Source organism: Plectropomus leopardus, chromosome 19 (genome assembly GCF_026936395.1).
Source record: "Plectropomus leopardus strain MGB_pleo_1.0 chromosome 19, ASM2693639v1, whole genome shotgun sequence".
In the NCBI taxonomy this organism is placed as follows: Eukaryota; Metazoa; Chordata; class Actinopteri; order Perciformes; family Serranidae; genus Plectropomus; species Plectropomus leopardus.
The window spans coordinates 28,223,712-28,238,872 of record NC_142194.1 but is presented as its reverse complement, the minus strand read 5'-3'; the positions used below and the strand labels follow the sequence as shown (position 1 = coordinate 28,238,872).

The window sequence follows — 15,161 nt, the reverse complement described above, 5'->3', positions numbered from 1 at the left end:
AGTGGAATGTACCGCTTAGTTCTTTCAGTGGGTTTGGGTTTTTTAAGGGTTTTTTGCTCTTGCTTTTTGTTTTTTTTTACTCTGTATTTTTGTACTCTGTACTCTTGTTGTTGTTGTTGTCACTCAGTGTACTGCCAGCTCTATGTATCACACGTCATTTTTTTTCATTCAGTTCCTCTGCTTAACCCCACTATAACCATTCACTTAAGTCAGAAATGAGACACATCACTTTTACTTCTTGGAATTGTAGGGGTATGGGCAAAGCTCATAAAAGGGTCAACGTATTTTCACATTTAAAATCCCTGTCATCTGGCATTATTTTTTTACAGGAGACCCATATTCAACCTACAGAGCAGAGACGCTTGAGATCTATGTGGGTGTTACAGGTGTACCAGTCTTGCCTTCTCCTCTAAGGCGAGGGGGGTTGCCATTTTTGTCCGCAGAACGATTCTCTTTGTATTTAAATCTCAGACTACTGATCCAGGTGGGAGATTCGTTCTTGTTACTGGCACAGTCAATTCATTTCCGGTGGCTCTCTTAAATATACTGTATATGCCCCTAATTATGACATCTCCAAATTTTCAATTATTTAATCTTGTTACTGAATACAAAAAAATGTAATATAATTATGGGCAGGGATTTTAATTGCTTTTATGATCCTCTTATGGATAGATTCTCCTCTAAAGCAGTCCTATCTTTGAAATCTGTCCCTGTTCTTAATAATCTTGTTAAATCTTTAGATGTGGTTGACATAGGGAGACACCAACACCCCCTGGAGAGGCAATATTCTTTTTTCTCCCCTGTACATGGTACTTTTGACTAGAATTGATTATCTGTTGGTTGATTCAAGACTAATTTACAAAGTATTAACTTCAACGTATCATAGTATTTTAATCTCCGACCATGCCCCCCTCTCGATGGAAATTGACTTTAATCTTCATGCTCCTGTTTATAACTGGAAATTCAACCAATCTCTGTATACAGATGATGGGTTTAGTGACCACATTTTAGCCAAAATCACAGATTTCCTGCTCATGATTATATTAATGGCGCCTTCTTTGAGTCAACCCTGTGGGAGTCTTGTTATCATAAGGGATCACATCATTTCATACCATTTCATACTCATATAGATGTTATTGCCCCTTTTTTGCTACGAATGGTTATTTGCTATGTGAAGGATGGTATTTTTCCTTGCACCCTGTATGATGATTATATTTGTCTCCTCCTGGAAAAAGACAGAGATAATACAAATGTTACATCCTGTCGACCTTTGAGTTTGCTTAACTCCGACCGGAAAATAATCGCAAAAGTCCTGAAAAATCAGTTAAACAAATGTATTGGTACATTAATCCATCCCAACCAATCAGGTTTCATCCCTGAAAGATTCTCCTTCTCCAATACCAGGCGCTTACTTAATTTAATGTATTCAACTAGGCTGCCCCACTCTGCTGTTATCTCATTAGATGCCCAGCAGGCCTTTGACCAAGTAGAATGGAGGTACATGTTTGCTGCTCTTCAAAAGCTCGGCTTTGTTGTGAAATGTATGACTCTATTTAAGATGCTTTATGCTTGTCTTCTATCATCAGGTTTGACTAATCATGATAGGTCTCCTCCGTTCTTGATATGCCACGGTACCAGGCAGGATTACTGCCTCTCAACTATACTCTTTGCTTTAGCTCTTGAGCCGTTGGCTGTGGCCATTAGAGCCAGTCCCCAAATCATTGGAATAAGATATGGCACATCTGACAGTACCATCGGACTGTATGCGGATGATGTGGCTCTGACTCTTTCGGATGTGAGGACATCTCTCTCCCCTCTTCTCGATCTGATGGACGGCTTTGGGCGACTTTCTGGTTTTACCATAAACTGCGGGAAATCTGTCTTTATGCCCTTGTCTAATGATCTTGAAACAAATTTTCTTGATGATTTACCCTTCAGAATTTCTTCTGACCATTTTGCCTATTTGGGGATCAACATCCCCAAGAACCCAAAACTTCTATTTAAACTCAACTATTTGGAATTGGTTGGTAGGCTTAAGAGCATGATAGATAAATGGAAACTTCTCCCCCTCTCTTTAATAGGCTGTGTAAACAATTTTAAAATGGTAGTGCTCCCTAAATTCACATGTCTCTTTCAGAACGTGCCCATTTTCGTCACATCCTCCTTCTTCAAGATGTTAGATTCTATTATCATGCCCTTTGTTTGGGCTTACAAGCCCCCCCAAATCTCAAAGGCTCACCCACAGAAGCCCTAAGAGGAGGGTGGCTTAGGTCTCCCTGGCTTTCGACACTATTACTGGGACTATAATGCTAGAGCATGGGTCTTCTGGACTCATACTTCGGCTGGGGCCAGAGAGGAGGCTGAACTCTGTCTTGTAATGCCGTGTCACTAACTGGAGCTTCCATGTCAGCCATTGTATTTTCTAAACCTGATATACATTTCAAATCATTAAGCAATGACTTGATTTTATGTAACTCGATAAAAATTGTGAGGCAAATCAAGGGTGTACTGAGTGTCCCAGAATTGTCCATTCACGCCACTATATGCCAGAACCCCTGTTTTAAGCCAGGTTTGATGGATGCCGTTTTTAAGTGCTGGTCAGATAGGGGTTTATCAACTATCAAAGACCTCTATATTGGTAACCGTTTTGCGTCTTTTACTCAGCTTCAGGCAAAAGTTGATCTCCCATCTTGGCAATTTTTTCGTTATTTGCAAATGAGGAACTTTGTTAGGCAATTTTTTTCTCGCTTTGATTCTATGCCAGAACAGCATCTCTTTTATGATATAATGACCAAAGACTGCACCTCCAAACATTTGATCTCTCAGTTTTCTGTCCTATTTTCTTTGGCAACCCCCTCTCTCCATATTAAAGAGGCATGGATGAAGGATACTGGTGAGGTAATCTCTGATGAGTTATGAGAAAAAGGGCTAAATAGGATAAAAACATCCTCTATTAGCACCAGACTTCAACTCATTCAGTTTAGTCACTGAGCAGAATTTCCCCCTCTGTTTCTGCCATCTGTGACAAATGTAAGTCAGCTGATGGGACTCTTGGGCATCTTTCTGGTCCTGTCCTAAGCTCAAAAGTTTTTGGGCTAACATCTTTCACCTGTACAGCATCATATATAACAGGCAATTGGTTCCTGACAGTCTGTTGGTGTTATTGGGCTGTTCCAACGACTCTTTGGCTCTCCCCTCCCCTTTACAACAAGCCCTTTTGGCCTGGTCGTTGCAAAATGAGTTATTCTGGGAGAGTGGAAGTCAGTATCTCCCCCCTGCTTCAAAAAGTGGCTTAATGACATGGTTTCTTGTCTTCATCTCGAGCAGATTCAGTACACTCTATCAGACTCTCACACCAAGTTTAATAAGATTTGGGGTCTTTTCATAGAACATATCAGGAGGGAGAGATCACAATCTAGGAACTGACTGTCCTGCTCAGTTGTACTCTACTGTTTTTTTTGTTTGTATCCTCACCATGGAACTTTGCTACCCTAGCTTACACAGGGCCTGCTTTTACCCCCTTTTGTACCGGTCTCTTGGACTTCCTTTCTGACTCCCAATTTTATAAATTGGTGCTCTGGGTTATTGCGTCAACGATTTGACATGTGCACATGTAGATTTTATTTTCCTTGGTTTGTCCTTAGTGCTGGCAGTTTGTCTATTTTTTTTTTTATTAAATTTTTTATTTTATTTTTATTTTTTGTCTGTTTGTTTGTATGTTGCTCCTCTCTTTGTTGTATTTACGTGTTGTAAGTTTGTTTTATTGAAAATTGTATAAATAAAATTTATTTACAAAATCAGGTGAATATTGAGTTGCACAATTATTAATTGAGAGCTTCCTCTATAGACATTGTTACAGGTAGCAATGCACAAAAAGCTTCATCTTTGGATTAGACTTCTTCTGTCTTCCTCTAGGTTTTATCCCAGTGTGCAGTCTGGGTGTGTGTCAGGTGGGGAGAATGAACTTCGGTAAAGATGTCAGCACTCTGAAGTACTTCACCATCTGCGGCCTGCAGGAGGGTTACGAACCGTTTGCTGTCAATATGAACCGGGACGTCACCATGTGGCTCAGCAAGAGGCTGCCTCAGTTTGTCCCTGTGCCCCCCAACCACCAGCACATCGAGGTGAGGGAAGTCACCTGCACAACACACTCACAGCCACGTAGCAGGCTACTGGTAGAATCTGCTGCTTGTTTTTGGAAGAATTTTCAATGGCACTGGCCTGAGATCTGTACTGAAATGTAACTCCTTCAGACACATGTCAAGACTTATGTTTTTGTATTTTTGTTCTTTTTTCCTCCAGAACTGTTCAAAAACTACTGAAAAAATAAGCCAAGTTTAAAAACATATATGACATATGTACAGTACAGACAAACAAGTGTTTTTTTTTTCCTTCCCTCCTTTTCCAGGTGACGAGGATAGATGGGACAGTGGAGTCGTGTCCTTGCCTAAAGGTCACACAGAGGTCATTTGGCTCACAGAACAGTTACACTGACATTACCTTCTACAGACTGAGCATGCCCATAGAGTGTGCAGAATCCTTCTCCAGATCCTCACCAAGCGATTGCCTCTTCTCACCAAAGAGGGTAACAGCACCACAAACACATTTACACATATGTACACATATGTCAGATTCGTGGACATATCAACATTGACGGACACATACTTTTCTGTCTAAAACACACTTAAATGCAATCCATCTGTTGTGCAGCAGTTTCCTCCATTGCCCTAATGGACTTTATTTTATAGACCAAATCACAATGTTTGTTTACAAAACCTTCTTCGTAGAAAACCTCATGTCATGAACACAAATTGAAAAAGTGTGAAGCAAATGCTGCCTTTCTTGGTTACTTTTTGTTTACCAAAAAGCAGCCCGCTTCTAAAGTTTAACTGTACACTATATTGTAGAGATATTTACTGCTTTATCTTGCAGTCAGACAGCCATTTCTGACTGAGAATTCAAGCCATCATCGAAAAGCCACCTGAGAGAAATGGTCATTTTACTCCGCAGAACACAAGAGTTGCTGTTCTACTGCTTCCTCCATCAGTTAGTGTGTTACATAAAACGGAAAAAATATTATATATCTTACAGGGTTAAGACGATGTGCTTGAGGTGCATGAATTTGACACTCAGAAATTTAAGTCACGGAATAGCTTGAAAATCAATTTTTTACTGTAAAGTTTTACTTTAAAGTCCTTCATTTTTTTACTTACCCCAGTCTATTTGAACTCCAGGCTTATATTTAAATTGATGTTGAATTAAAAAAAAATTAAAATGTGCTTTGCTGCGGCCCTCATCAACAGCAGAGAATTGCTAACGTTTGCTTCCATGCCTATAGACGTTAGCAAAGCGATGTGGTACATTAAAAAAGCAGAAACATCAGGTTAGACTGAAGTGTTTAACTATATATATTTCAAATGTTACAGCCAAATGACAACAGAAGTCACAATTGAGATGTTGTCCAACCTGAAGTCATTAACATTGTTAATGTTAGTGCAACATCATGGTGATTAAGTGTTTATTAAGCTTGTGCACATTCTTTAGATTTTTTTTCAATTGCATACTGTACAGTCAACCATAGAATATTAAAATAACACTTACCACATTACCATTTACTGCTGGCCTTTATCTGAAGGAGTAAACTGTAGGGTTGTGTGTGTGTATAAATGAGCATGTGTTGTGTTCACTGTCTGTTTGTGCAGGAGCTGGATGACTTTGAAACTGTGTCAGACTTTGAGGTCCTGATGAAGTCTTCTCACGGTCACAATGGTCCTAGTGGACCTGAGAGAGACGAATTCAACAACCACAAAGATTATAACCAGGAGAAGCCCTCCAAACTCAAGCAACGGTAAACTCGCTGTTTTCTCTGTAGTAAAGATATCCGACTCTCCAGTAATTTGGACCCATCTGTCATTGTATTTGAGCACTATTGTTAAACTTTATAAAGCTACACCAACCATCTGATTTACCAGGTTCATGCTGAAGAGAAACAAGCCAGACAACAGCTGTCCATCATCAACTCGTGTGTCAGAGGAGGTCATTGCTGATGACAGAGATGAATATGAATTCCTCACGCAAGCCTCCACTGTAAGACCATACATGTACAAAGTAAAATTCATAAACATGTGCAATATAAATGTTAGCAATGACAACCCAGCTAGCAATTTTTGGCTCTAAAAATGACCTGAGATTGGTGCAGTACAACCAATGCAATGTTTTGGTAAAGCTTTCAGCAGCAAGTTTTCTTTTAGTGCCCAGAATGTTCTTAAAGTTGGGGTAAAATGCTCAGTGAACATAAAAAAATATTTAAAATGTTTTTTTTAATTGTTAATATATCACATTACATAACTTTTTCATGAAAAACGGGTCTGTAATCTCAGTCCTCAGCAACATGTTCTGAATATTGCTTTGAAAAATGTTTTTGCTTTGTTCTCATGCAACATTGTGGGAATGTTTTATAAAAAGAACATTCTATAATCTGCTATTTCTCAACATCCCCACAATGTTGCAGTTATCATGTTACGTTTTAGTCAGCATTTAACATTAACATTATTTCAAATCATTAATTGATTCTTTGAACATTAGATTAAAATGTTTTCTTTAAAATGTTATTGCAACTTGTAGGTAACATTAGGCAGTTTGTGGGAATGTTCCCTGCTAGCTGGGAAGTAGCTCCCCACAACAAGAGAGAAATGCACATCCCAAGGCTAAAGAAGCACAAGATGGTTTTGAAATTAATAACTTATAATAGTCATTACATATGCCAAATAATATGAAATCTGAATTTGTTTTTAAATTTTTCAACTGTCACACAGATCTCTGTTTTTTAGCATATTACGGAAGAGGTGTTAACTTAAGTGTTCTTAATTAGGTGCTTTAATTTAGTGTTTTATGATGTGTCTGTTGTGGAGAAACTTGATTGCACCTCTCTTCCTGTGCAGCACTACTACTCAGTGCGGATCTTCCCTGGTCAGGAGCCCAGCAGTGTTTGGGTGGGCTGGGTGACCTCCGACTTCCATCAGTACGACCCAGGCTTCGAACTACACAACGTCCGAACTGTCACTGTTACTCTGGGAGATGAGAAGGGCAAAGTTCATGAGAGGTTAGTCAAGTTGCAGCCAATTGTTATCTTAGGGTGAATTCTTGTATTTGTATGATTTAATCTTGAGCAGGGATGGATGGGATGTGTCATTGAGGCTGATGGTTTACAGTCCAGCTTAAGACTACATCATATGATTTCAATGACTAGCACTCTATTTACCAGATATTAAGAACTTATGACTGCAGATAACTAAGCAGTTTATGAAGACATTCATTAGGAGGACCTTTAATAATCCATTAGAATCTGTTTTTCATAGGATTCACGTGTTTATATCTGCCAACATACCAAATTAAGCAAACAATGCATTATTATGTATTATTATTATTATCATGTTGACTGGGATTTTCAGTAACTGCTACATGATGTGTGTGTGTGTTTTCTTGTATAAAGTGCAGTAGCTGTTACATGTGCTGTGTGTGTGTGTTCTCTCCAGTAAGAAGCACAGTAGCTGTTACTTGGTGTGTGTTATCCAGTATGAAGCACAGTAGCTGTTACTTGGTGTGTGTTATCCAGTATGAAGCACAGTAGCTGTTACTTGGTGTGTGTTATCCAGTATGAAGCACAGTAGCTGTTACTTGGTATGTGTTATCCAGTATGAAGCACAGTAGCTGTTACTTGGTGTGTGTTTTTCAGTATGAAGTACAGTAGCTGTTACTTGGTGTGTGTTATCCAGTATAAAGCACAGTAGCTGTTACTTGGTGTGTGTTTTCCAGTATGAAGCACAGTAGCTGTTACTTGGTGTGTGTTTTCCAGTATTAAGCGCAGTAGCTGTTACTTGGTGTGTGTTTTCCAGTATTAAGCGCAGTAGCTGTTACTTGGTGTGTGTTTTCCAGTATTAAGCGCAGTAGCTGTTACTTGGTGTGTGTTTTCCAGTATGAAGTACAGTAGCTGTTACATGGTATGTGTGTTTTCTAGTGTGAAACACAGTAGCTGTTATATGTGGTGTGTGTGTTTTCCAGTATAAAGCGCAGTAACTGTTACATGGTGTGGGCTGGAGAGAGCAGCAGTCCTGGTCAGGGAAGGAACAACAATGGCCTGGAGATCGGCTGTCTGGTCGACACAACAAATGGATTGCTCACATTCACAGCCAACGGCAAAGAACTCAGCACGTACTATCAGGTGAACGTTTGATAGGTCAAAGTGTCAATATTAGAATGGTCCTTTTTTCACCTCCTGCTTGTTTGTTCGCACTTCTTTTAATTTACAGATGTACAGTCTGGCACTAGCTACATCAACACAACCTTCTCCTTTCAACCTGTATATCTTATTACAACTGAAACTAAATGGTGTGTTTGTTCAGCAAATGATAAGACTAAATTGTCATTTGAGGAAACACTCAGAAAACAAAAGTGCAAACTCACTGGGTTTTTTTTGTTTTGATAGTTAACCCCCTGCAATATATTTGGATTAACCCATCAGACTGCAGCTGGTTCTGTGTATGAATGCATATCTTGCCCTGCACCTTGTCTTGCTGAATGTCACCAACACACATAAACCAGAAGAAAAGTCTAAAGTCAACATCAGTTTGCAGGCTATATCACAAATTAACAAATCAGCTGTAGCACATTAAGCATCTTCAAAAGTGAATGATCGTTTGGATCTTTTTTCTTCAACACCACAGCTACAACAAAAGCCTGTCTGTTCTTGGCCTGTAAGTGACAGCGACCAGATAAAGTTTGTTGACATGTCTGTCTGTGCCTCTGTCAGCCTTCAATGAAGTATGTACAGTGGCTCACCCGCTCAAAATACTTTTCCCCCTTACAACAACCAGAAAGAAACAAGCTCAAAAATCAGTCATTTTTCCAATAGATATAAAAGTTATTTGAACTTGATTTTGGTAGGAAAAAAAACAAGAGACTTATTGTGATTTCATTTGGACTTCAACAACTAGCTAAGCAATCTCTTCTCTTCACAGGTGGAGCCCAGCACTAAGCTGTTCCCAGCAGTCTTTGCAAAGGCTACCAGCCCTAATGTCTTCCAGTTTGAACTTGGGCGTGTTAAGGTTGGAAGTACATTCGTGTGCGCGCGCGCGCACACACACACACACACACACACACACACACACACACACACACACACACACACACACACACTCACGAACGCACGCACGCACACACACAGAAACACACACACGCACAGAGGTTACTTACATTTCTACATTATAATAAAAACCTTCTAGTGGTACACAGGTGGAAAGATTCTGGCCCATTGGTAGAAAGGAAAGGAAAAACTGCATCATTTATATATATATACAATTTTATGAACTAGGTGTGGGCAGCAACGTCTGCAGAAAAAGTGCTGTATGAAGTTACTGCTATTGCAAAGCAAATATTTCCTACTGCTGCAGCTTCACATTAAAAGCATTTAACTGGTAAAACATGAGTTGACTTTTATTCTGAAGTAGTCACAGCAAATGCAGTGTGGTTGTCGCAGCGATGAGCATATCCACTACTGTCAGGGTCATTTTCAGCAGTTTTCCACAGTGGATCAATTTGAAATATTGCAGGGAGTAATGGAACACTCAGCAGCAGGTACAGTGAGCTGATAGATGAAGAGTTACAGTTGACAGGCAGCACACCTCTCTAAATTTGGACGTTTTCGTGGGTCTGTGAATAGAGTGCAGTAGTTTGAGTTGCAGTATGGATAACTGATCAGATGACCAGAACAGTTCAAATCGATGGAGAGGAGAAGCAGTCTGCGGAGTGAGTGAATGTAATCATTTAGACCCATCACAATGAATAGTTATGTTTCACTGCACCTGGGTGTTCTGCTGCTCTGCCTGTGACAGTACACTCTGCAGTGCAGTGAGTAACCACATGATATATATAGATAGATAGATAGATAGATAGATATAGATGGTGTTAGGGTGGTGTTACGGCAGATGTTTCAATGGTGGCACTCGCCACAAATAAATGAATGTGTGGGATACTCTGCCTTTCACTGTGCCCTGCTGTCTGTAGAATCATGCCATGTGGAGCATAAAATCAGATCAGTGTTTCTTGTAGAATGATAGATCCCAATTATTGCCTGGTGTTCTTATCAAGTTTATTTTGCTGTCCCAGAACTCTGTGACCTGTAACATTGCTCTTACCACCAGTAAACTCACAAAATAAAGCAGGACTAAAATCTCTGAGATTGCCACTATAACAGCAACATAATCCTTTACTCATCATGACCACACCCTACTTTTGTCATGTCAGTTTGAAATTAAATAAAGTTTTAGACAGACAGATCTACTGAGCATAAAATTGCACTATGAGTTTGAATCTTTCCACCTCCATATGAGCCCTTCTCTGGTCTGTCTGGCTTTGTCTATGTATTGGAGCAACATTGCCAATAATGCTGGTTCTCTTTCAGAATGTGATGCCTCTGTCAGCTGGTCTGTTTAAGAGTGAGAAGAAGAACCCAGTGCCTCAGTGTCCTCCACGGCTGCATGTCCAGTTTCTCACTCCTGTTTTATGGAGTCGTGTTCCCAATCACTTCCTCAAGGTATAGTAACAACTCACCCCTGTTTTTTTGGGAGGTGCATTTCCCAGTTGTATTTGGTTGTGATGTTACTGACCACATCACAACCAAAGAAAAATGTAGACAGTGTTTTGGAAGAATAGGCAAATCACTAATTGTGCAATGCACAGAACAGGAATGTTTAGCCTGACTGTTGGTTTGGACAGTATGACGAGATAATTGTTCACTACTGTATCTGTTGGCCACAATCATGGTGCTCACTTGTCCACAACAACAAAGATATTCAGTTCTGTTATAAATCTGGTATAAATTTGGCACTATAACCAGTCTTTCACAGTTTGGATTAAAAACAAATGGTCCACTGTTGTCCACTTGTGCTTGGAAGTTGCCATTTTCTGGAAGTAGGGAAACATGCATTTTCATGTCCCCTTACACAAGAATAAATCATAGGCGGAAAGAACACAGCCAGAAATTAATCAGCTTCATCTCTTATATGATATAAATTTAAAATAAATTTTCTTGTGATCGGTTTCTCTCTTCAACTGATTGAAACTTGAATCGGTTTGGGCCTGTTTGAGTTTACTGATGTGTTTGCATGGATCATTTTTAATCTGTTTGGGCTTTTAAACCTATTCTAATTTGGATTAGTAGGCTTCATGTAAACATGTCTAATGGGAAATCAGTCCTCAATCATTGTGGCTTTCACAAAAGCAACAAAATATAAACATGACAGTCAAGAGGAGCGAAACTGTGGGAGGGCTGTTAAACATGCTATAAAATGAAATGACCTCACCATTCGATTGATGTATTGATCTCAGCATGTTCTTTTGTATAACAGTGCTTACGGCATCAACATTGTGGCCACTTTGTTTCCATTTCTGGCTTTTAAAAACATGGATTTCCAGTCCATAGATATCTACATCTATGTTTGTCTCTCCCCTAAACCTTGTTTTTTTGAACGATAATTGTTTAAGTGTTTTTCTCAAATCTCAATATTGTCAGAAGGGAAATTTGAATATCATCCAATCCTAGCTGACAGTTCTAAAAAAGGAAATGTAGCAATTGGGTCAACTTCCAACTTACTTTCTAAATGACATATTTTGCATTTGGAAACCAATGTCAGAAGGGTATCTGAAACTTGATTGACTATTCCTTGGTTTGAACAGAAAAATTAATTGCCTGAATGATTTTCATGCATCCGCACTGGTAACTCAGTTGGCTTTATTATTTCAGTTTGGCCGTCCCATTCTTGTGAACGTCATTTCTCAAGAACATCTTGAGGGATTTTCTTTGGCAAAATGGCAAAAGTGTCCCCTTGAATTGAGGATAAATTGATGAGACTTTGGTGGTCAAAGGTCACTGTGACTTCACAAAACATGTCTTTGGTCATTACTCAAGAGTTCATGTGTAATTATAAAAAAATTTCACACAGATGTCATGATGATAAAACGAAGTGACGACATTTGTTATACAATGAGGTGATAACTCTAGTTGGATATTTTCCAGGATACTGTGCAAGCCTTCCTGATGCTCTCATATTGTAGTGCATATGGGCAGTTTGTGAGATGAACTGCTGTGGAGTGGGTGGAAAGCAATGTTTAATGTAATGTATGCTGTCTGTGAAGAGAGGGAAGACATTTGTGGGGTTTTTTTTCTGCTTTTTTCAGGTGTCAGCATCCAGAGTGAATGACAGACACGGCTGGCTGGTCCAGTGTAATGAACCTCTGCAGTTCATGTCTTTGCACATACCTGAGGAGAACAAGTGGAGTACCCACAGCCACACACACACACACACACACACATACACCTTTTTAATCTCCTGCTCTCTCATGTCTCATGCTGTGTCTCTGTGTTTGTTGTCCAGGTCGGTGGATATCCTGGAGCTGTCAGAGCAGAGGGACTTATTAAAGTTTCACTACCATACCCTCAGACTATATTCAGCAATCTGTGCTCTGGGAAACAATCGGGTGGCACATGCTCTCTGCTCCCATGTAGACGAGGCACAGCTCCTGCAAGCTATAGAGAATAAGTACATGCCAGGTAACACACACAGCATATAAAAAGAAGACCTTCTACATAGAGTGTAGATAGATAGATATTGATAGGGTTAATGTTTTAGTCGCATGTTTGTTTAACCCTTTGAAACCTGAGCAAATTGGTTTTATTTAACAACATGGGAAAAATGTAATAAGCAATGAAAGAAGTAATAACCCAAAAATAATTTAGAAATTAGTCAAAAATACAAGAAAATTACCTAAAAATAATTGAAAAAATAAAGAAATAAAATGAAAAAGAAATAATAAAAAAAACAACAATAAGGAAATTCATAATAATACTGTACTATCATTTTAGATTTGCAATTATGATTATTACAAATGCCTGTATTTTTTTTCCCGGATTTTCTTTTCTTTTTTCCCTAGACCTAGCTTTTTAGAAATAATTTTCTATACTTATTTTTTGCAATTTGTTGAACATTTCTCATCAAGTTGCTCATTGCCTTTTTATGCCTCCGCACCAGCAATGGCTGTGACTAGAGGCATTACGTTTTCAGGCTGCTCATCTGTCGGGTCCGTTCTTGTGAATGTGATAGTTCAAGAACGTCTAAAAGGAATTTCTTAAAATTTAGCAAAAAACATTCACATGGACTCAAGGATGAAGTGATTAGATTTTAGTGTCATTCCTCTCATTCTTGTAAAAGTGTTATCTCACGAACAGCGAAAGGGAATTTCCCCGGATTCAGCCTAAATGTCCACTTTGACTGATGAACTGATTAGATTTTGGTAGTTAAAGGTCAAAAGTGAAGGTCACTGTGATCCTGTCTTTGTTTTGAACGTGATTTCTCAAGAACACCTTTACAGAATTTCTACAAATTAAATACAAATGTACGATGGACTCAAGGATAAATTGTTTAGATTTTGGTGGTCATAGGTTAATGCTAACCTTGCCTTTATAATATTCTTGTGAGAGCCATATCTCAAGAACACCTTGAGGGTCTTCTTCAAATTTGAGACAGACATTCGCTTGGACTCAACAATGAACTGATTACAAACTGGTGGCCAAAGATCAAGCTCACTGTGACCTCATGAAACATGTTTTTGGCCATAACTTGAGAATACATATACTCACATTTCACACAAATGTCTAATAGGATATGATGATGAAGTTCTGATATGTTTATATCCAGTGTTTATATCCCTCTCCTGTTTTTGAGAGGAAATGCACCAGTTTGCTCAAAGGTGAAATACTTGTCTGAAAGCAGCACAAGAAAAGTGATGTCGCTCCAGGTTTCAGAGTGTTAAGTATCTTTCTGTATGTCTCTCACCCACAGGCTTGCTTCGAGCAGGCTACTACGACCTCCTCATTGACATCCACCTGAGCAGCTACACCACAGCTCGCCTCATGATGAACAATGAGTACATTGTTCCCATGACGGAGGAAACCAAGAGCATCACCCTGTTTCCAGATGAGAAGAAGAAACACGGTCTGCCAGGCATCGGCCTCAGCACCTCCCTGAGACCCAGAATGCACTTCTCATCACCAAGTTTTGTCTGTGGGACCGGAGCATCGTATCGTAACAATGGCAGCAATGGATCAGGAGACTGTTTCCAGTACAGCCCTGAGTTCCCCTTAGACATCCTGAAAATGAAAACCATTGAGATGCTAACAGAGGCGGTGCGTGAGGGAAGCATGCACGTACGAGATCCAATAGGAGGCAGCACGGAGTTTCTCTTTGTCCCACTCATTAAGCTGTTCTACACCTTGCTTATCATGGGAGTTTTCCAAAGTGCTGATCTGAAGAACATCCTCAGACTTATTGAACCATCAGTATTCTCTGAAAGAGGGGACGGACAGGAGGACACGCACATGCAGCTGGAGGTGGTGAAGGAGGGCGAGGCTGAGGATGGAGGACGGAACATGCCCAAAGAAGGACTGTTACAGATGAAGCTACCTGAGCCTGTAAAACTCCAGGTGACAAGTAAACCTTCTCAGTGTGTAATCCCATCAAAAAATCTGATCAAACAGTAAAACCAGGCAGTGCTGATTGAGTCTATATTAGGATAATGTGACTGCACTGCCCATTTCTCTCCTCAAATGATTACAGAAACATATTTCAATGCTGTGTTTAGGCGTATTAGTGAGAGTTTGTGAACAGAAAGCGGGCACCATCCTGCTTCCTGCATGCTGAAAACGGGGGCTGAAATAACAGATTGAACGCTAAAACTAAGCAGTGCAGATCAAATTTAAACCAAGATTCTGTTACTGAGTTTTGAAGTAAACTGTTACTTGAGATCGTTTGTTACCAATCAGCCGTCATTGTCTCATACAGACGTTTTTGCCTTACGTCAACCACCGGGGGAGCAGATACTCGTGTGGTACAGTGCAGTTCATTCTGGTTGTTGTCAGGGTTTTTTTACCTCATGAGCAAAAGCGAATGTCCCAGTCCTTCTCCTGTCTTTTTTCTGGTCATATAGCTCTGAGTATTTATGTGTTTCAACTGCATAGACAGCCTTGTTTTATGTGAGGACCCTCTTTATCCTTGAAATACTTACTTGAAGTTACAGAAAACTAGCTATAGCATCTCAGGTTTTCCATG

General features: G+C 39.6%; 1 protein-coding gene across 5 annotated transcripts in view; it reads left to right on the top strand.

Moving 5' to 3' along the window:
- ryr2a (ryanodine receptor 2a (cardiac)) overlaps nt 1–15,161 on the top strand; it is a 246,285-nt gene that overhangs the window by 127,978 nt on the left and 103,146 nt on the right. For all 5 annotated transcript variants that reach the window (XM_042507822.2, XM_088070115.1, XM_088070117.1 and 2 more), the window contains exons 29-39: nt 3,916–4,124; nt 4,409–4,585; nt 5,703–5,848; nt 5,973–6,087; nt 6,942–7,102; nt 8,062–8,221; nt 9,018–9,104; nt 10,460–10,591; nt 12,235–12,329; nt 12,432–12,607; nt 13,896–14,536. In XM_042507822.2, coding sequence (XP_042363756.2) covers nt 3,916–4,124; nt 4,409–4,585; nt 5,703–5,848; nt 5,973–6,087; nt 6,942–7,102; nt 8,062–8,221; nt 9,018–9,104; nt 10,460–10,591; nt 12,235–12,329; nt 12,432–12,607; nt 13,896–14,536 — 2,099 coding nt within the window. The remainder of the gene's footprint in view (nt 1–3,915; nt 4,125–4,408; nt 4,586–5,702; nt 5,849–5,972; nt 6,088–6,941; nt 7,103–8,061; nt 8,222–9,017; nt 9,105–10,459; nt 10,592–12,234; nt 12,330–12,431; nt 12,608–13,895; nt 14,537–15,161) is intronic.